Source organism: Passer montanus, unplaced genomic scaffold, assembly GCF_014805655.1.
Source record: "Passer montanus isolate IOZ18808 unplaced genomic scaffold, ASM1480565v1 scaffold189, whole genome shotgun sequence".
NCBI classification, from domain to species: Eukaryota; Metazoa; Chordata; class Aves; order Passeriformes; family Passeridae; genus Passer; species Passer montanus.
Window position 1 is genome coordinate 125,384 of NW_024366381.1, and position 21,437 is coordinate 146,820.

The following is a 21,437-nucleotide window of genomic DNA, read 5'->3' on the forward strand; positions in this document are numbered from 1 at the left end:
TTGTGCCGGTTCAGACCCTTTTATTTAAAGACAGTTCCCATTTCCCACATTCACACAGATTATGAGGATGGAGGGAACCAACCCATCTCCCAGCCTCAACGGGGGCACGGGCTACTATGCCAAGGTAGGGTTTTGCCGAACGGGAATGATTTTTCCTATGAATTTGGGAGAAGTGCTAGAAAACACCCCAAAGGGTGCAGAGTGGGCACGGCTGCTGTGGGACACAGGCGTGTTTGGGATGCCGAGGTTCCGCCAGCCCTAATGGATGCTCTCCGGGCTGGCTCCCGAATTTCCCCCTCGGGATGCCCTGGGACCAGCGGCCACGAGCAGAGCCAGGCAGGGCTGAGCAGAGCTGAGCCGGGGTGAGATAAATTGGGATGAGCTGAGCCAGGAGGAGGCGGGCCGGGCTGGGCAGAGCCAAGCCGGGATAAACCGAGCTGGGATAAACTGGGCCGAGCCGGGATGGGCAGAACCCAGTGGGGATGAGCCAGGCAGAGCTGAAACGGGATGAGCCAGGCAGAGCTGAGCCAGACTGAGCCGGGCCAAGCTGGGGTGGACAGAGCCAAGCCAGGATAAACCGAGCTGGGCTGAGCCGAGCTGGGCTGAGCCGGGCCAAGCCGGGGTGGACAGAGCCCAGCCGGGATAAACTGGGCCGAGCCGGGATGGGCAGAGCCCAGCGTGGATGAGCCGAACCGGGATGAGCCAGGCAGAACTGAGCCGGACTGACCCGAGCTGTGCTGAGCCGGGCCCCGCCGGAACGGGCACAACCGAGCCGGGCTGGGCCGGGCCGAACCGGGCCGATCCCGAGCCGGGCCGGACCCATCCCGGCCGGGCCGCCCCCCGGCGATTCCCGGATGTTGGAGCGGCCCCCACTTACTCCGTCCTTCGCTTCCATAAAAGGCCAAGGGGCCCGGCAGCCACAGGCGCGTTTTTCCTTTAATTATTATCCCCCTCCTCCTCCTCCTCCTCCCTCTCCCTCTGTTCCCTCCCTCCGCCTCCCGCTCTGCCCGCCCGCGCTGCTCCTCCCGCGGCGGCCCCTCAGCAGCGGCGGCGGCGGCAGCGCTGCGGCCCCGATCCCGCCCCACCGCGCCCCCAGCCCTGCCCCGGGGCGCGGAGCGGGCACAGCCGGGCCCATCCCGCTGCTGATCCCGCTCCCGCTCCGTGCCGGGCGCGGCCGGCGGCGCAGGAGGCCGGGGCCATGGCGCTGGACGGGATCCGCATGCCGGACGGCTGCTACGCCGACGGGACGTGGGAGCTGAGCGTCCATGTCACCGACCTGGGCCGCGACGTTACCCTGCGGGTCACCGGCGAGATCCACATCGGCGGCGTCATGCTGCGCCTCGTCGAGAAGCTCGGTGAGTGCCCCGGGACCCCTGGGCCAGCCCGGCATCCTCCCAGTGCTCAGCACCCTGCTGCAGTGCTGTGCTTGAACTCCCAGCGCCCTGCCCAGTGCAGTGCCGGGGCACCCCAGTTTAGCCCCAGCACTCTGCTCCAGCTCCCAGCACTCTGCTCCGGTGTTTGCTCCAGCTCCCACTACTGTGCTGCAGTGTTTGCTCCAGCTCCCAGTACTCTACTCCAGTGTTGTGCTTTAGCTCCCAGCCCCCTGCCCAGTGCAGTGCTGGAATACCCCAGTTTAGCCCCCAGCACTCTGCTCCAGTACCTGCTTCAGCTCGCAGCACCCTGACCCAGTAGCCTGACCCAGTACCCTGCTTTAGCTCCCAGCACCCTTGCTCCAGTACAGTGCTCCAGCACCCTGCTCCACGACTGTACTTTTGTCTCCCAGCACCCTCTCCCAGTACTGGGCTGTAGCTCCCAGTATCCTGTCCCAGTGCAGTGCCTGAGCACCCAGTTGCTGTGCTCAAGCATTGCGATTTAGCTCCCAGCACTGTGCTCCAGAGAGGCTCCCAGCACCCTGCCCCAGTCCCAGCATCCTGCCCCAGTACTGTGTTTTAATCATTCCCAGTACTCTGCCTTAGCTCCCAGCAGCAGGGAGCCCCCAGGCCCCCACACCATGCCCTAGCCCCCCATACCTTTCCAGGTTCCCCCTCTCATCTCCTCCACCAGCCAGCCTTCACCACCCCGGAGCCTCAGCCCCATCCACCGGCTGCTGCACTCCCGGGATTTTACACTGAGTTAGGAAACAGCTCCGTTTTCGCCTTGGGGGTGGGGATTGCTTGGGGGCTCTCCACAATTTACACCAAAACTCCATCCTGAAGTTCCGTGCGAGCAAAGCGCTGCCGAGGGCCCGTGGGGCGATCAGTGGGGCGATGGGGACCTCGGGGCCGGTGTGCGGAGGCTGAGGGAGCTCACCTGGACAAAGAGCCCGTTTGTCCGGGACTTGTGAGGGAACTTGTGAGGGAGCGCCGGGCCTCGGGCCCCGCCGAACGCGGGGAGCCCGGCCCCGCCGAACCTCCTCCCCCCCCACCTTGTCTTTTTATCGGCTCTTTATGGCTGGCCTGTGTTTACTCAGCGGTGCAGCCCGGGCTGATGGCTGTAATTGCTCAAATAAAATATTAATTGCGAGGCCCCGCGCGTGCCTGCGGCTGTGGGAGTAGCGGAGCTGTCAGCTGCAGGTCCCGCTCCGCTGCGGAGCCCGCGTGTGGCTTTAAAAAGCCCATCTCTTCCCCCGTGCTTAGGTTTTGATTTATTAATTATCTCGGAGTCGCAGGAAGGAAGAGATGGATATAAATACGCTGGGTTTCCAGAGGAAGCGAGCGCTCGCATCAAAGGGTCTCGTGCTGGAGGTAGCCCGAACTCCCCGAAAACTTGATTTTATTCTCTTTAGTTTTGGGGTTTTTTTACTTCAACTCTGGAGGAGCAGAAAGTTTTGCTGAAGTTCAGTGGGGGAAAAACCAAACCAGCTTTCTAGAAGTGATGAATCCCCCCGTGAGTGAAGGAGCGATGCTGCGTGTCGGGAGATGCCGGAGCAGCTCCAGGGAGAAGCAGTGTGTGTGGAAAGCCAGGCATGTGCGCGGGGCCAGAGCCCGGCAGGACCTAAATTAGCTCCTGACGTAATCCATCCCCCCCGAAATGTTTGCCCGGATCCTTCTCCACTTGTTAAATTAGGGATTGTATGAGAGGGAAGGAATGCGGCGGCCGCAGCGGCGTGGGGAGACGGGCTGGAGCTCCCCGGGGCTTCAGCCCCAGTGCCTCCCTTCCCGGCGTGGTCACATCCATGGATATCTCCTCTGCTGCCTTCCCTTTCCCCTTGGCTTTCGTGTCCCAGCCAAGCTATACGTATTTAGTTCCTTGTAATCTTGCTGCGTGTCAGCTCTTCCAGCCCTCTCATTATTTTTATGGCTCTTCTTTGAGCTGCTGCCAGCTGAGCGGGGTCGGGTGGGATGGGGCTCGTTCCTCATCCTCCCCTGCTCCTCAATGCCTCCCTTCATCCAGCCTCTGCATCAATTCATTTTGCAATTTTTCCACATCAAAATCCTTTCCCTGCATTTTTAACCTTTTCCTCCCTGTCTTTCCTCTGTTTAATTCCTTACCGACAACTTGCAGTGTTAAAAAAAATTATTATTCTCCTGCCAAGCAGATTTTCTGCTGTGAGTTTTAAGGAGATTTCCTAAACATAAAGTTTCCTTGCAGTTCTGAGTTTCCCTGTGGGATCCCCCATGGGCTGTTCACACTGTGGGGGGAGGAAGGAAGGTGGCTCAGTGCCTTAGGCTGGGGTTTGCCTGCTCCATCCTTTGGGACAAATCCTGCAGGCTTTGGAAAGGAGATTCCTGTGGCCCACTTGGAGTTCCATTGAAGTTTTGGACATCAGTGAGAATCTGCAGCAGATGAGCCACACTGTGGTTGTAGGTGCTGGTAGGAGCTCTTCACCATCAGTGAACAGAGAGGAAAAATGCCTTCTCTTCCTCCCAGCAACAAGGAAAGCTTGGAAAAGGGAAAAAAAATCTTGTTTTACATCAGCATTTATTGATGCTTGTAGGAGGAAGAGTGCAGTAAATATCCTGTTGGGATGAAGCAGGAACCCAGCAAAGTTTATCCTCCTTAAGTTCAGGGCTGCAGATATCCATAAATCCCATGGACTCCGTTCCTGCCTGCACAGAGCTGCAGTTGGACTCTTTGGGAACAGGCAATTAAAATCTGTGGCTGATGCAGGCAGGGATTGGAGGAAGCCCAAGCAGCAGATAGGGATTCTGGTAACTCAAGTGAATTGCAATGACCTGTTGGCTCCCCTGTTATTCATCACCCGCTGGATTAAGCCACTCCATTAATTGAGCCGTGCCAAGTTCTTGGCAAAGTCATCCCTGAAAAATAAGCAAAGAACTGCTGAGGTTTTAAGAGCAGCAGCATTTAGTTGCTCTGTAAGGGCTGGGGTCTGTACTGGAAACTCCTGGTGCTCTCTCAGGGTTTTTTAGGAATTTTGCCACTATTGACTTACAAACAAAAAAAAAAATAAAGCGAGGTTTAAAATCACTGGGAGCAGAGGAAGGAAGGAAGTGGACGCAGGTTATTGTTGTTGTCAACTTGAGGCTGTTTTAAACACATGGAATTTTAAAATCCTGCTTTTTTTTTTAAACATGCTTGGGAGGAGCTCTGTGGAGTTTGTGGAATTCTGTGGGATATATGGGGGATGCTCTGTCTGGTCATGGGAATAAAGGAATAGCTGACAGAAACAGGGCAGGGGGGACAAATGGTGTCTGGCAGAGGCACAGCCTAAGACAGATGACCTAAATGTGCACTGAGCAGATTCAGAAAGTCGTGGATAGAAGTTTTGTGATGGAAATGTGGATTTCTCTCTGGGATTTCTCTCTGGGATGTGGGTGGCAGGCGACTCCAGCTCCCAGGGTTTGCTGGGAGCACTGAGCACCTTTTTGGGCTTTTACCTGGGGAAAGTAGATAAGTGGGTGAAAAAAACTCCCAGCAAGATTTGGAATTATAGATGTCCTCTGGACCAGAAGGGGTTAAGGATGGGTAACGTGGTGGAATCCCTGTTTTAGTGACCTGGGATGGGCAGGAGAGCTGACATGGATAAATGTCAGAGCAAACCCTCTGCCCTCAGACAGGCTGACAATGGCAGGCAGTGATGACATCTCCTGAAGCCTTGGGGTCTTTTTTTTTTGTGAATTGAAGCTGGGATAAGGGTTTGTTGATTTAACCTCCATTGTTCCCTCTGGCAGCTCCTCCACTATCTCCTGTGTGTCACCTGGGAGAGGGTGGGATGTCACCTGAGGACTGGCACAGGAGTTGCCCCATGCAGTTTTGGCTGTAGCACTTCAAGCTCTTTTTTGAAGTGATTTCAGCCTGCAGATGTGTCTGGGATTCACCCCAGGGGCTCTCTTCACCATTAAATAGACTTTGCTGTGTTATCTTCCAAGGATTTCAGCTCCACTCCTTGCAAGATCAATTCTAAATATTAGTGTTATTCTGCCTGTGAAGTCTCCTCTCCTTAATGGACCCCTGAAAGGTTTATGAATAAAACACCAGCAAAGTGCAGCGTCATTGATTTGCCCAGGTTTGTGTTTGAGGTTTTGCAGTGCTTATAAACACTCCAGGCCCTCGTGAGACTGGCTGGGGAAATTTTTTGCCTTGCAACTGGAATGAACTCTTAGAAACAGCTTAAGGCTATGGGAGAGAAATGCAGAGTCCTTGTCCCAGCCCATTCCTGTTGAGAACACAAGGCAGGAGGAGGCTGCAGGGCTTGTCTTGTGGGTGGTTTGTTCCTTGTGCTTTGGACCTTGCTGGAATGCTGCATCCAGGTCTGGGATCCTCATAGAAAGGACATTGAGCTGCTGGAGCAAATCCAGAGGAGATGCTCGAAGGGCTGGAGCCAGGCTGGGAGAGCTGGGAATGTTCCCTGGAGAGGAGAAGGCTCCAGGGAGAGCTCAGAGCCCCTGGCAGGGCCTGAAGGGGCTCCAGGAGAGCTGCAGAGGGACTGGGGACAAGGCATGGAGGGACAGGAGCCAGGGAATGGCTCCCACTGCCAGAGGGCAGGGATGGGTGGGAGATTGGGAATTGGGAATTCTTTTCTGTGTGGGTCTGGCAGAGGTGTCCCAGAGAAGCTGTGGCTGTCTCTGGAAGTGTCCAAGGTCAGGCTGGGCAGGGCTTGGAGCGGCCTGGAATAGTGAAAGGTTTCCCTGCGCATGGCAGAGGGTGGAATGAGATGGATTTTAAGTTCCATTCCAACCCAAATCATTCTGGGATTCTCTGACTGTAGCCACACTTCCCAGAATTATGTGTCTGAGCATCACTGCTCAGTGCCAGGTGTGAGCTCAGGGTGTTTCCCAATCTGTGCCCACAATGTCACCTGTGCACCTTCACTTGGGACATCCACAGCTGCCCATCTGTCCCTCAGTTGCCCCCTGAGATGAGAAGGATTTTTTGCTTCAAAATCAGTGCTGGTCACTCCTCAGTGTTGCTTTCCAAGTGCATGATGGCCATGAGAGGACTCCAAGTGCCATTCAGTGCTCAGGGATCTGTTTGTGTCCCCTGTGGGGCTGGGTGCTGAGACCTTGTCCCAAATAATGCTACAAATGGGGGTGGTGTTTGGGGCAGGCACTGATTCCACTCCAGATTTCCCTGGAAAATTTCTTCCCAAGCTTTTAAACAGCAAAACCTACCCAGCTGGCAGTGGGGTGGTGAGCACAGAGGGGATCTGGCACCTGCTGAGCACCAAATCCTCCTGCTCCAGATCCAGGCAGGATTTTGGGCTGTTCTGGGCTGGAATTGGTACCCCCCTGGATGTTTCCACTTCAGCAGCATCCTCAAGGAGACCAGCAGAGCTGCTCCCATTCCAATTTCCATACTGCCACTTGATGAATCCCTTCACATGTGGCCTGTGCTGATCCTCACCCTCCAAACAGCACATTTTTGGTGACATAAAGTGACACCATGCCACTGCTGTGAACACACCCCCGCAGCCATGCACATTGATCTGGCTCATTCCTTTACATCCAGCTTGGACTACAGGAAGCTCCAAGGTGGGCTCAGATTGATCTCAGATAAAGTCCTCTTTGTGAGCCTGAGTGGAATATTCAGCTGAGCTGCCAATGACCAGAGGAATTCAGGGTGGGGGCAGCTAAAAGCCACATCGAGGCAGCTCTGAGCTGCAGTCACAGCAATTAATATTTCTACTCAGAGTGGTGATGATTCTTTAGGGGCAAAAACAATTAGGATTTTATTTTTATTTATTTATTTTTAAATTCTGTCATTGTGAGCCATCTGATTTGGCTGGAAAGAGCCCGGCTGAGCTCGCAGGTCCCAATGGGAGGGGAAGGAGCACAGGGTGGGAGGTGGTGTTGGTGCTCCTGCAGATCCCAGAGCCTGGGTTTGTCACACCACAGACAGGAAATTGTTGGGGTTGCTGCTCCCACCCAGCCCAAATCAGGAGTTTCCTCTTCCAGCTCCCTCAGGTTTCGATTTGACATAAGGCACGTGGGGAAGTCGGTGTGGGGAGCTGAAAAATCATAGAAATTATCACATTCACACACTTCCTTTTTTTTTTGTTTTCCTTTCCCTTTTTCTTACATCTTCCTCTCCATCAGGGCTGGTGTTTCACCCAGACATCTGCTGAGTCTGTCTAAACCATACAAAAACTCAAAGAAATTGTACTCAGGATAGAATCCCTGGAAATGTTCAAGGCCGTGTTGGGCTTGGAGCACCCTGGTCCACTGGGAGGTGTCTCTTGGGGTGGAATTAAATGGTTTTTAAGGTCCCTTTCAACCTCAACCACTCTGTGGTTCCATGATTCAGCAAAACAGGCACCTGGATTTTAACCCTTGGTCTTTGATGTGATTAAAAAAAAAAAAAAAGAAAAAGAAAAGGATTGTGGATAACTGCCTGAAATTGTGTATGTGGGGAATGTTTACTGAGTTGGGAAAGATGAGGGATTATTTGCACTGCAAACTTCAGTTGTTTCAACATCACCAGGGACACCAGCACTGCCAGCTCCTGGTTTGGGTGTTGGGGGCGTTTTTTTAGTGGTGGTTTTTCTGACAGATGAGGAGAAGGAGGGAGATTTACAGATTTACAGCCCTTGTGGAGCTCACTGACTTCAGCCCAGCATCCAGCCCTGGCTGTGCTTGGGGGGAAAAGTCTTGTGGTGTGAAAACATCTTGGGGAAGCTGCATTTCTTCATTCTCATTCTGAAATGTGAATTAACAGATTGCTTAGAAAGGGGCAGAGAAACAAAACTGAGCAAAACTCAGCTGGCAGGATTCAGTTCTGCATGTTCCAGTGGCTTTCAGGGGTTTATGATGTGCAATTTGGAAAAGTGCTGAGACCCCCAAATTCCTGTGGGATGGAATTTTAGCAGGGTTGCTGTAATTTAGTTTTCTTGCCCAGGTTTGCTTTTGACACACTGCTCTCATCCAGGCTGAAGCTTCTACCAGGTAGAACTGTTGGGAGTGCTCAGAAAACCAGAGGAAAGCTTTTTTATTGATTGATTTTTTATTTCTGGAGAACTGATCTTGGTTTTTCTGTCATTCACCCATTTCCCAGCGAGGATGCAGCTCCCACTCTGTGGCCATTCAGATGTGAACCTCAGCGGGGAGAGCTGGGTACATGGCATGGCCCTGTGCCAGCATTGATCCCCCTCTTCCAGACCAGCTGGGATCTTGGGACGCCTCCACTTTTTGATAAAATGTAGCTGAATTTGGCCTACAGGTTGAGAACAGCTCTGGGAGGGGATGCATATAAAAAAACCAGCGCCATCAGCACCTGCAGAAACATTCCCCTTCACAACCTCAGCTGATTTTTAGCTTGCACAACATCCTGACAGCACCCAAAAAATCCATCTTGCCAGTGGATTTTAAATCTCTTCCCAGCCCATTACCCTTGCTTGGCTGGTGGTTGTTTTCTTTCTCTTCCCCTGCTCCCTGCAGGAATACATGTACTTTGGGAAGGGTTAATTGCTGAAACTCCAATTCAGTTAGAAAGTCAAATTTCATTTGAAATTGACTGGAAAAAGGCAATTGCTCAGCTTCCCATCCTGGCTGATGCTGCACAGAGCTTTGTCCAGCTCCAGAGCTTCTGCAGCAGGAATTGTCCCCATCCCTCATGTCCTGCCCCAGGGCTTTAGTGCCAGGGCTTGGGCCTGTGATGGGTGAGGCAGATCCAGGCTCAAGGCTGGGGGTGTTAAAGCCCTTTAAAAGTGTTTTGTGTTCATTTATGAGCTTTGGTGAACAGGCAGAACCAAGAAGAAATCATGGAATGGTTTGGGTTGGAAGGGAGCATTTCATTCCACCCCTGCTGTGGGCATGGACACTTTGCACTACCCCAGCTTGCTCCAAACCCTGTCCAGCCTGGCCTGGGACACTCCAGGGATCCAGGGGCAGCCACAGCTTCTCTGGGCACCTGTGCCAGTGCCCTGTTCTTCCAACCATGATCCCACATGGATCTGTAAGAGAAGGACCAACACTTACAGTGATGGAGTGGGGTGAGGCTGCCTGAGGTATCCTCGGGGCTCCAAATGTCACTTTGCAGGGATCTGAGCTTTAACCAGGGATTAGCCATCACTAAAGCACTTGGAGAATTGCCTGGTAAGAGGTTGGGAATTCAGGGTTGGGAATTCAGGTTGCCCATCATTCTCCTTTCTCTGCTGGTGCTTCATCCCTCCCAGTACACATCCTCTGGCTCCCTTGCTGGGTGTGATGTCCTTTTGGCAGCACCAGCTCCTCTGGCTTGCACATTCCTTGGGGATGAGTCAGGACTGCAGGCTGCTGTCACCCTGGGACACTTGTCCTTTTTGGACAGGGAAGGGGAGCACGATCCCTGGAGAAGTGTCTTTCCTCTTTCCTTCCTCTCCTTCCTCTCCTTCCTTCCTTTTTTTCCCTCCCAATGCTTTCTATTTTGTGCTGGAGAATAATGGAAACCACGTTCCTTAATCAAATTTTCTGCCATTCCTCATCATTCCATGGAGGCAGGAGCAGCCAGTGAAAGCCTCCTCTGGAAGTCTGCTTGATCAATGTGGGGGAGCAATTGGCAAAATCAGGTTGTGAAGATCCTGTTTCAGAAAAAATCCAATTACAATAAACGCTAATCCACCCTTGCTTTCCTTTTTTCTGTGCCATAGAAAAATGAGTAATCCATATTTCTCTGGGTTGCTGGTGCAAGGATTTAAAGGAATTCTGCACAGCACTGGCAAAGACCTTCCTGAGCCCATCGGTGCTGGGATGTTGGGGAGTTGAGGTGACCTCTGGAGAGTTTCCCAATATTCCAGCTGGGTTCAGCATCTCTGGAAAATTTCTCTCCCTGCTCATGGGTTTAGACAGGATTTGGTATGGCTCTGCAAACATTTAATTGGAACATAAAGCTACCAAATATCCAAAAAGCTAAAAATTGCAGGGAAAATTTTGCAGGAAATGTGATGCCACATCCATGGAAATGTTCAAGGCCAGGCTGGATGGGCCTTGGAGCAACCAGGAATAAAGGGAGGTGTCCCTGCCCATGGCAGGGGAGTGGAATGAGATACAATCCAAGTTAATAAACTTTCAAATAAGCTAATTGAGCAATCCTATTAACACTGGAAAGAGCTTCCTTCCTCGAGTTTACTTTAGAAAAACAGTCAGTGGCTTTCAGGCTTGTTAGGATTTGCTCTTCTCCCTGCAGACCACGGGCTGAGCATCTTGAACCCTGCACTGCCAGGAGCAGCCTTTTGGGATAGTTGGGGCTGATGTATCAGCTCTTCAGGACTCCCATTACCACCCCTGCCTCATCAAGACACGGACTTTCCATTGCAGAGCTCACTTAGAATCCCAATAAAAGCCAACAAAATCCCACTTCTCTTTCCAGCAGCGCCTGAGCGCGTTCCCTCAGCAGCAGACACTCCGTAATTTCCCTGAGCAAGGACAGACACATGGAACATCCACATGCAGCATTGCATCCCAATGGGCTCAGTCTCCTCCACTGGGCTTTTTTTTTTCCCTCCCTCCTCCTTTTTTCCTTGCTCTTGAATCACTCTGTGCCCCTACATGGCAGCTTTGACGTCAGGGCTTTGCCGTGAGCGTGTGCCCTGGCACGCCGGGATAAGGGGGAGGTCCCCTGAGCTGGGTCGTGCTCTTGGAATCACAGAGTTGGGAACAAGGCTCCTTTTGTCCATGTTTTTTACTTTATTAAGTCAAAGTATTTTTTCATGCAAGAAATATTCTTCTCAGACTGAAATTCCAGCACAGGTCCACCCTTTTTTGGGCACCTCCGTGGGTGGGTGTGGATCTTCTCCTGGACATTCGTTTTCCTGAAAATGAAGTAGGATGAAATTTTTGCAGGGGCAGGCAGTGATAGGACAAGGGGGAATGGTTTTGGAGAGAGGAGATTTTTAGTCCCAGCTCATTCCTGTTGCAAACACAAGGCAGGAGGAGGCTGCAGGTGTCTTGTTGCTTGTGCTGTGGATTTGATGCATCCAGATTTGAGATCTTTGTAGGAAGGACATGGAGCTGCTGGAGCAAATCCAGAGGAGATGCTCCAAGGCTGGAGCCAGGCTGGGAGAGCTGGGGGTGCTCACCTGGAGAGGAGAAGGCTCCAGGGAGAGCTCAGACCCCTGGCAGGGCCTGAAGGGGCTCCAGGAGAGCTGCAGAGGGACTGGGGACAAGGCATGGAGGGACAGGAGCCAGGGAATGGCTCCACTGCCAGAGGGCAGGGATGGGTGGGAGATTGGGAACTGGGAATTCTTTTCTGTGGGTCTGGCAGAGGTGTGCCAGAGAAGCTGTGGCTGCCCCTGGAAGTGTCCAAGGCCACGTTGGAAAGGGTGGAAGATAATGGAAGGTGTCCCTCCCTGCCTATGTGGAACTGGATGAGCTTCACTGCCCCTTCCCACCCAAACCATCCAGGGATTCCATGGAAACAGTGGTGAGAGCTGCCCATGGTGGCAGATCCAGGAGAATTTCAGGTGCCATTCTGTGTTATCCATGGATGAAATCCCTTCCACAGGTGGTGGCTGCTGTTTTCCATTGCATGTGTCAAATCCATGTGGGAAATGTGATTAAAACCCCTCTCAAGTCCCATTAGCTCTGGGGGCATCAGCTTGTCCTGGCTGCAGCTTTATTACATCAGTCTGATGATAATTTTATGGGCTGTTTATCTCCCCATTTCGAAGTATAATTTTTCAAGTGTTGTGACCAGAGGCTGGAGGGATTTTTGTTCCATTTTGAACTTTGCTCTGCAATTAAATCCCCGTTGGGGGATGGAGGGGACTCTTCTCCAATGCACTCCAGACTTGTATTTTCCTAAATTACAGCTTTTGCCCCAGGACAGTGACTGTGTCACCCAGCAAACACATCAGCATTTCTGCTGGACTCGTGATAAATGAAAATAGCTCTGTTTTTAAATTTTTTTTTTTTTTTTTGCTCCATAATTATCCTGGAAGAAGTGGCTTTGGCATGTTTAAAGGAATCTGAGTTTCCAGAGGTCACTGGGAGCAGTGAGGAGGTTGGAGGGAGGGAGCAGTGGGTTCAGCTACACAGATACATGACTGTTACACTTTATAAATATATATAAAATAAACACATAACCAATATAAATGTATGTATATACTTTAAGACAAATCTTCAGGATCTTTGGGACCTTCGGTAACTGTCTTTAGGGCTATTGGGGTGTCCAGGGCCAGGAGTTGATCCTCTCCTCCCCTTTCCCCTTCCCCTTCCCTTTCTCTTCCCTTCTTTTCCCCTTCTTCCTCCTTTCCTCTTCTTTATCCTCGCCCTTCCCCATCACTGCTGTACTGCTCCCTGCACCAAATAAGCCTCTTTTTTTTAGTATTTCTGGATGTTTTAGGAATATTTGCGCTCTTCCCTGATTTTTTAGTGCTCTGAGGCTGTGCCTTCCCCTCTCCTGGACACAGAGAAAAGAAAAACCCACCAGAGCAACCACACGAGGTTCTGTGCAAGGAATTTGGGTGGTTGGTTGTGGTGGTTTTTTCCTCTTTTTTCACTTTCAGCCTTAAATTTCTCTCCTTCCCACGTTTTTAAATACTTCTGCCTTGTTTTCCATGGCTATGGATTTCAGTGGGTATGGATTACATCCCCAGGGAGCAGGAGAGGGAATCCCCCATCCCTGAGCTCACCCAGGGCACTCCCAGCTGTTTATTGCTGGATTTCTTTTTTCCTTTCAAACACTTTTTCTCCTCCTCCAGCTTCCCAAGAGGGGTGTGGATGCAGCCAACACCCAGCCTGGGGTTTGGAGAGCCCCTTGGAGCTGGGAGGGCTGGATTAAGGTGTTATCAGCAGGAATTTGTGTTTAAAAGTGCTTTAATCAGCTGCCTACACTCAGTGCTTTTTGTCCACATCTGTATTTTTTCAATTCAGTATGAAGTGCATATTAATTTTAAAATACAAAAATCATCAAAAAAAAGAAGAGAGAGCACTTTTATTTTAATTTTCTTATAAAAACCATTGAGGAGTTTCAGCCCATCTGCACCAAACTCAGTGAAAAGGTGGAAAAGTTGGGGTTGGTTTTGTGTAGATTATCAAATACAAAAATGTCTTTTTGCAAGAGGAAATGCTTGGCTTGTGAGTTGGTTTCAGTCCCTGCATTGGAGATACATATATATATATATAGATATATATATATAGATATATATAGATATATATATAAAATATATGGAAAAAATCCATATATATATATATATATATAGATATAGATATATATAGATATAGATATATATAGATATAGATATATATAGATATAGATATATATAGATATAGATATATATAGATATAGATATATATAGATATATATAAAATATATGGAAAAAATCCATATATATATATATATGTATATATGTGGATATATTTTATATGCATTTTTGTGTGTTATAATTATATATGCATATAATTCAGTTTTATCTCTATTTTATATATGCATATATATATATGGGGTAAATGTTTATGTGTATGTTTATATGCATAATGTATCTTATATATATATTTTTATATATAAAATATATATGTATATATAATAATATATATGCATATATATGTAATATATATGTGTGTGTGTGTATCTATCTCTCTATATATATATTATATATTTGGTTTTTTAATTATTTTTATATTGATAAATTTGAGATAATGGAAAGGCATTTTTTTTCCTAAGTGTGCTTAGACCAGAGCTGGGATAATCCTGATTAAACCCACCCCGGGAAAGAGCCAAGAAAAGCTGTGGAGCTCATCCTGCTCCTGTGGAAAACCCCCCCAGTGTTTTGGGCTTTGGCTCTGGCATCTTTTGCTCCAGAGGGGGATGGTCCTCTTGACCTGTTCCTTTGGGAATGCTGAAGACTTGAATCCATTGCTCTAAAAGCCTTCATTTTAATTAAGGAATGAGCTGCAGCCTCTGCTACAGCTGCTTCTGCTGCCTCTCTGAAGTGGAGAGAATTCCAGGGAAAACAGCATCAGCTGCAAATCCTCTGTTTCCAAAAATCCTCCAAAAATCCACGATCCAACCCAGGCAGGCTTTCAGAATTTCTCCTCAAGCTTATGCAGGAGCTTTTTAATTATTTTTTACTAACCCCCAGTGTTAAGGTGATGGAGGCATTTGCAGGCTCTTGGCTGCCCTGTGGATTTAATCCTAAATGTGGGTGTGAAAGGGAATCTGGTGATTCCCAGGAAAGCCTCTCCCAGAGGTGGGAGCCACCTCTGCCTTCCAAATCCATTGGGATTTAACCATGCACTGGGAAGGGGGAAAAAGAGATTTATTCAGTCATATCAGTGCTGAGCAGTGCATGGAAGGAGAGCCCATCTGCAGCAGGGGATATCCCAAAATAACAAGGAAAATACAGTGTTTACACAGTGCTGGAGACTTGTATCCCACTGCTTGTGAGTCCTAAGCTGGCCTGGAGAAGCTGCCAAGTGACAGCTGAGCTCCTGCAGGAAGGAGCTTCAATAGCTGCTGCAGCAGGAAAGGGACTTCAAAAAACCATGGATTGGCAGAGGGAGAGTGTTTGGGAGCAGCCAAGTCCTGGATAAATGGGATTGTTGGATTATGTCCTTTTCTGACCCAGAGATGGGGCAGCTGAGAGGTGTTTTAGAACTTTTATTCTATTTTCAGGCTCATGTGAAGGGTGAGACAATACACATATTATAATTCACACCATCACAATCAGAAGCCAACTCTTTCCTAATTACAATACATTTCAAGTGTTTCTTGGCCTATCAGCTTTTACCATACCATGCTGTAAATGCCTTAAAGCCAATCATCTAAAATTACCCCTCATAAGTCCTACTACAATACATCTTTCATAATTCTGTTTCTCCAAAATACCTAATCTTATTTACAAAACCACCCATTAAAACTTATTAGTTCCACTAGTTCCATTTCTCTCTCAACAATCTCTATCCTATTCCATAACATTTCTAAATCAACATTTCTTATCTCAAAGGTTACATGCAAATATATATTATGTGAGTCTCCTACCAAACTTCAAAAAATTTTTACAAATGCATTTCCCACATGGGATAAATGGGATAAACAGGCTGCCAGGCAGGGCTGCCTTGATTTTCTTAGCCCTTCACCCAGATTCAGCCTTGCTGCTGGAATTGTGTTTGTGGCTCTGTGTGTGACAGCCAGCCCAGAATTAAAGCACACCCTGTGTGCATCTCAATTCACACTTATTGCTGCTTGGATTCTAGATTTCAGGGAATTTAGTGGTGGCTGTGGGAATTCAAATCTGCAGTTGTAATTCATGCTGGACGAGCTGGCGGGATGTGACTGCGACCAGGCGCCGGCGTGGATTGAAAGCTGAGGATGTTCCAGGTTTAAAACACTTCATAGAGCAGCCCTTCACTCCTTCTCTGGCTGTTCTGTCCTCACAGAGGTCCCTGCAGCCATTTGTGTGATTTAAGATGCGTCTCACATTCCCAGGACTGTCTGAATGGCTTTCCAAGGGGAACAGTCCCGTGGGTTTTGCTGTACAAAACATCCTGAACGTCCCTCGTGCACGTTCCTGCCTCTTGGCACTGTTCTGGGAGGCAAATGCAACACCAGGTTCTGCCTGGAAAAAAAAAATTTAAAAAAATTACAGCTGGCTTTGCCAGCCCTCCCAGGCTCCAGGGGTTTGGTTCAGGCTGCAGGGAAAGGTGGGGGTTTATTTTGGAGGCCGGGAAGGAAGTGCTGTGCTTCCCTTTCCCGAGGGTGTTGCTGCTGGGGTTGGCTCCTGGAGCTCCCTGAGCCCAGCCCACGCTCCAGCTGATGCTGACAGCTCCAGCTGCCACATCCCTGCTGCCTTCACCCGGGGGGTTCCTTGTCTGGAAGGGTGGCAGGGATTTCTTGTCACCCTTACATGTGTGCAGCTCGTTTACTGGAATCCTGGAAGGGTTTGGCTTGGAAGAGAGCTCAAAGCCCATCCAGTTCCACCCTCATGTGCAGGGACCCCTTCCACCATCCCAGGCTGCTCCAAGCCCATCCAGCCTGGCCTTGGGCACTGCCAGGGATCCAGGGGCAGCCACAGCTGCTCTGGGCACCCTGTGCCAGGGCCTCACCACCCTCCCAGGGAAGAATTCCTTCCCAATCTCCCATCCATCCCTGCCCTCTGGCAGTGGGAGCCATTCCCTGTGTCCTGTCCCTCCATCCCCTGTAAATTGTCTCTCTCCATCTTTCTTGTGGCTTCCTCAGGCACTGGAAGGCCACAGTTAGGTCAACTCAAAGCTGCTTTTCTCCAGGCTGAGCAATCCCAGCTTTTCCTCACACAGAGGTGCTCCATCCCTCTGGTCATCCTGTGACCCTGCTCTGGACTCCCTGCAGCAGCTCTGTGTCCATCACATTCAGCAGCTCGGAGGAGCTGCTGGAGCTACAAACATCTCTGAGGTCTGCAGCCTGGAGTAAACTTCTAAATTCCAGGTCTGGGATCTCTAAGGTGGATTTGCAGTACTTGGAGACTTACCTGAGCTCTGATAAAGGAATGGCCAGCTGATAAATTGATAGTAGTTGATAAATATAAATAAGTTGATGAATATGATGGGTAGATAAATATGAAGTGACCAATGACAGATGGTAGTAGGTGGGAAGAGCCTGAGCTGAAATATTCAGCCTTGCTGTGAAGCTGTAACCCAAACAAATCAGTAGCTGGTGAACTGGGACTCTGGTGAAGGTTTGTAAACCTTTGGTCACATTTAACCAGGCTGCTGGCATTCCCTGGCCTGCAGGGATTGCTCCAAGCAGTCCCGGGTCCCTTGCAAAGCACCCAAGGCTCTTGTCAGTGTGTAAAACTCAGCTGCTAAACATTTGCCAGCCTCTTTTATATATAACTACCCCATGGGACAGGCACAGACCTTCCCCTTCCTGCTAGAACCAACAGCTCACTGTTAATTGAAAGTGTTAATTGCTCTCAGGCCCAGAGTGTTGTTTTTGTGCCGTGGCCTGAATGGTTAATCAGCATGTAAACCCAAATCCCCTTCTGTTAGGCATAAATGTTACTGATTCCAAATGCCTTTGGTTTTTTCCTCCCCCTGATTTTTGGTGCCAACTCGTTCAGCTTTCAGTAGGGCAGAAGTTGGACTTCATTACCAGAGTCCATTGTAATGATTTCTTGGATTTTTTTCCGGGTAGACAAGGCTTGTGCAAGTTTGCATGCTTTTCTATATTTGGTTTTGTTTAATTTGATTGTACAAAGCTGTTGAAAAGTCCAGCTGAATGTTTCCACTTTCTGCAGAGCTGATCGTGCCACTAAACCAGGAGTTCAAAGGGAAAATCCAGCTCCTGCTGGGTTTTCTCAGTAACCCTGAGCTCCAGATCCTGGTTTGAGATAGGGACGGACAAAAGTTCATTTGTCACATTGTTCTCATCTCAGCTTAATTCACATGTGGCTCGTGGGGATAATCTTCACTATCAGAGGATCATGGAATATCTGAGCTGGGAGGAACCACGAGGGTCATCCAGTCCAACTCCTGTACAGGACATCAGGAATCCCAGCATGATGTTGGTGCTGGATTGTGTTCCTTCAGTCCCTTTGGCATTGTGCCTGCTGGGACTTCACCTAATCCTGGAAATTCTCCAATCCTCTGGAATTGCTCCTGCCTTTCTGGCTGGCCCTGTGGTGCTGAAGGATGGAGGCTGTTGGAATAAATGTCAGCTGGTAGTTTTAATTGGGGTTAAGCTGGTGTTTCATGATGGCAATCCAGGATCACAGGGGGATCTGGAGCTGAAAACTGAATTATTCTATTACTAAATATATTACTATATTATGTATCATTCCATTCTCTTTTCTGTGTGTGGTGGAAGGACGTGGCACCATTATTGGTTGTCAGAGTGGAAAATGCTCTGCAGGAATAGCAGGGCCAGGTGTTAGTGAAAAATATTCCAGGTGTTAGGGAAAATATTGCACAGGGTTTATCTTCTGGAGTTATCACCATACTTTGGTTCCCCAAATGCTTCCCAACCTCAAGGTGACCTCCAGGGACCCCATGGTTACATCCCTGCTGGAAGGAGATGTGGCTGTTGAGTTTTCTTGGTCGTTTGGGAGGCAACTTTTCATTTCAGTTGGGAATTTTCAGGGTTTTTTTGTTGAATTCTCCTTGCAAGCCTCCTCCTGGTTCTGTTTTCCATGTGTGCCGAGGTGGTTGGGCTCACCTTTGGATAGCACAGGTATCCTGGGTGGTGGGGAAAAACCCAATAATTGATAGTTAACCCCAAAAACTGTGCAAAATCCCTGCTGGGAGAGGTGTTGGGTCACTTGGCTTCGTGTTCGGACAGGATCACTGCCAGGCTGGTGATCCCTGGGCACGTTGAGTCTCATCTTTATTCCCTTGGATTCTTTATATCCCATCCAAACAGTACTGAATACAAGCAGTTCCTTGTATCCAGAAAGGGCTGTTGGAGTTTTTTGGATCCATAGTTCTTCCCAGCTAAGCACACTTTAAAACTTCCTTTGTCCTCCCAAGGCTCGTTCTGGTGCCTCTTTTAACCGGGGGAAAAAATGGCTTCTTTGTTGCAGATGTCAAGAAGGACTGGTCGGATCACGCGCTGTGGTGGGAAAAGAAGAAAACTTGGCTCCTTAAAACTCACTGGACGTTGGATAAATACGGGATCCAGGCGGATGCCAAGCTCCAGTTCACCCCCCAGCACAAGCTGCTGCGCCTGCAGCTGCCCAACATGAAGTACGTCAAGGTCAAAGTCAACTTCTCCGACAGGGTCTTCAAGGCTGTTTCTGACATCTGCAAAACCTTCAGTAAGTGGTGAAAAACCTCCCCCCTGAGGAGCTTCCTGGTCGGTTTGGCTCCTGCCTCTCCTCTGGTGCACGTGCTTGTCCTGTAAATTTGATAAATCCTTGGTGTTTTTTGGCTTTGAGCGCTCAGGAGTCACTTGGACATCAAACAGCCCAGATGTCCTTTCTTTTTCCCTTCCAGATCTGCTCTTTTGTGGGTAAATACTTCAATAACAGGACCAATTGAGCCCAAAAGTGATTAAAAAATGCATTTTTTGTGCTGAATCCTCTTCCATAGCAGAGCTGTCCTTGGGTTTGTCAAGGTGAGGCAGTACCAGCCCTGCTTGATGTTCACACTGGTTGTGATTTTTTTTTCCCCCTGCAAATTTATGTGCTGGATGAAAAACAAACCCTGAAATGGGAAATGTGCCAGCCCTGTGGGTTGTCTTCTAGTGGAAAATCATATTAGAGATTAAGTGGTGATGCTCCACTGTAAAACTGTCTGGTGGAGGGAAGGAACCAAGTCTTGCTGTCTCCTCTTCACCCTCATTTCCTGGTGGAGGAGAAGCCCATGAGAAAGGAGGGATCATTCCCTACCAGGTATAATTTTTTACCCATCTTCCAAAGCCCAGTGTTTCTTCCTGCCCACCAAAAAAACCCCAGTGAGGAGATGGCAACCCCATCCCAAGGAGCTCCAGGAAGCACTCCATGCTGGAATTGTCCCCTCCCAAAAGATCCTGCAACCCATCCTCATCTGTAGCAAATCTATTCCTGCTCTCAGAAGGCAGCTGAGGTTACTCTTGGCTGACCCAGTTGTTTGGGGAGGCAGGAAGGGCTCATCCCTACGTGCAGTGTCCAGCACATCTGTGGTTTGGTTGGTATTTTTAGCTGGTTACTGATCTTTGCTGTTGCTTTCCTGTTTTGGTTTTTTTTTTTTAAACGTAAATATTGGGCAATTTCTCCTTAAAATAGAAAAGGCTTAGGCAGCGTTATTTCTGAGTGGATTTTGCTTCCCCCACCCCCATGTCCCACATTTGGGCATTTGGGATGTCGTGCTAGACAGGGAGGTCCCAGGCTTGGACGCTGATGAATCTCTCCAGCAGTGACTCATGTCAGGAAATTCTGATATGGTTCATCACGGGACAGGAGATCTGTCACTGATGCTGTCAGAGCCTTATGTGGGCCTCAAGCAGCCTTTCCTTCCAGCTTCAGAGCTTTTGCTGTGTTTATGACCAAACCAGCAGAACATCCCTGGTATTTAAAGGTTTGGGAGGGAGGAAAAGCCTCTGGGACAGCAGAGGTTGGAGCTGTGAGCAGGCAGCAGGGACACATCCATCAAGGGTGGTGCTGGCTTCCCTTCTGCAGCCTCTGAAGTGCTGGAATGAAGTTCCTGATTTTGGGGGAAGCAGGGCTTTTACTGGAAATTTCACTTTCCTTTGAGTGCCTCTCAGCAGCCTGAGCTGTTGGAGGACAGACACAAGCTGCAGTGATTAAGTTGTTTAGCCCTCCCAGTTGTGTTTACTGGGAGCCAGATGTTCAGCAGAGCTACTGGGAAGATGATACATGAGCTTGGCATCAGCTTGTGGGAAGAGGGATTGGGATGTGGGGATGCAGAAGTGCTGGAGCTGGAGGGGCTGGGATGCTCTTCCCAGAACCACAGAGGTATAAATACAAATGATGTACAAATACATTTTATATAAGTGTTAAAATGCCCCTATAGATGTCAAAATACACTATTTATAGATGTCATAGCTAATGTGTTTTAACATATATACTTTATAATATATATATAAAATATACATTAATGTAAAAAAACAAGTATTACAAATATATATGTAGATTATATATTAGAATTAAAATCTTGGCTGGAAGGGAGGCTCAGAGAAGCTGTGACTGTCCCATCCCTAGAAGTGTCCAAGGCCAGGCTGGACAGACCTTGGAGCACCCTGGGATAGTGGAAGGTGTCCCTGCCCAGGGCAGGGGTTGGAATGGGATCATCTTTAAGGTCCCTTTCAACCCAAACCGTTCTGTGACTTTGTGATTCTATGATTCTCCTTTTTACCTCTCCATTTGTGTTTTCCTGCCCCATTTTTCTTCATTACCTTTCCCTGCTCTCCTCAGCACCCCTGCACAGAGCTCTCATATTCCATCTTAATCAAGCTAATTGTCTCTCCAAGGAAAACTGAGCAGATATTTCAAGGTGGAAGGGAAAATGATCCCTTGTCTCTGAAATCCCTTGATTTCTGAGCTCCAGGGAACTTAGGACAGAGCTGTGCCTGGGAGTTGCTGATATTTTGGCTGTACCTGTTTGCTGTCATTGCCCCTGGATCATTTAATTACACACCCCAGTAACTCCAGC

General features: G+C 49.1%; 1 protein-coding gene across 5 annotated transcripts in view; it reads left to right on the forward strand.

Moving 5' to 3' along the window:
• The window catches only part of FERMT2 (FERM domain containing kindlin 2), a 50,568-nt gene continuing 29,131 nt past the window's right edge, over window positions 1–21,437 (forward strand). For 3 of the 5 annotated variants that reach the window (XM_039705899.1, XM_039705900.1, XM_039705902.1), the window contains exons 1-3: window positions 1–124; window positions 1,187–1,355; window positions 18,869–19,102. In XM_039705899.1, coding sequence (XP_039561833.1) covers window positions 62–124; window positions 1,187–1,355; window positions 18,869–19,102 — 466 coding nt within the window. In that variant the 5' untranslated portion in view covers window positions 1–61. The remainder of the gene's footprint in view (window positions 125–1,186; window positions 1,356–18,868; window positions 19,103–21,437) is intronic. The other 2 variants (XR_005627158.1, XM_039705898.1) reach the window with 1 other exon arrangement.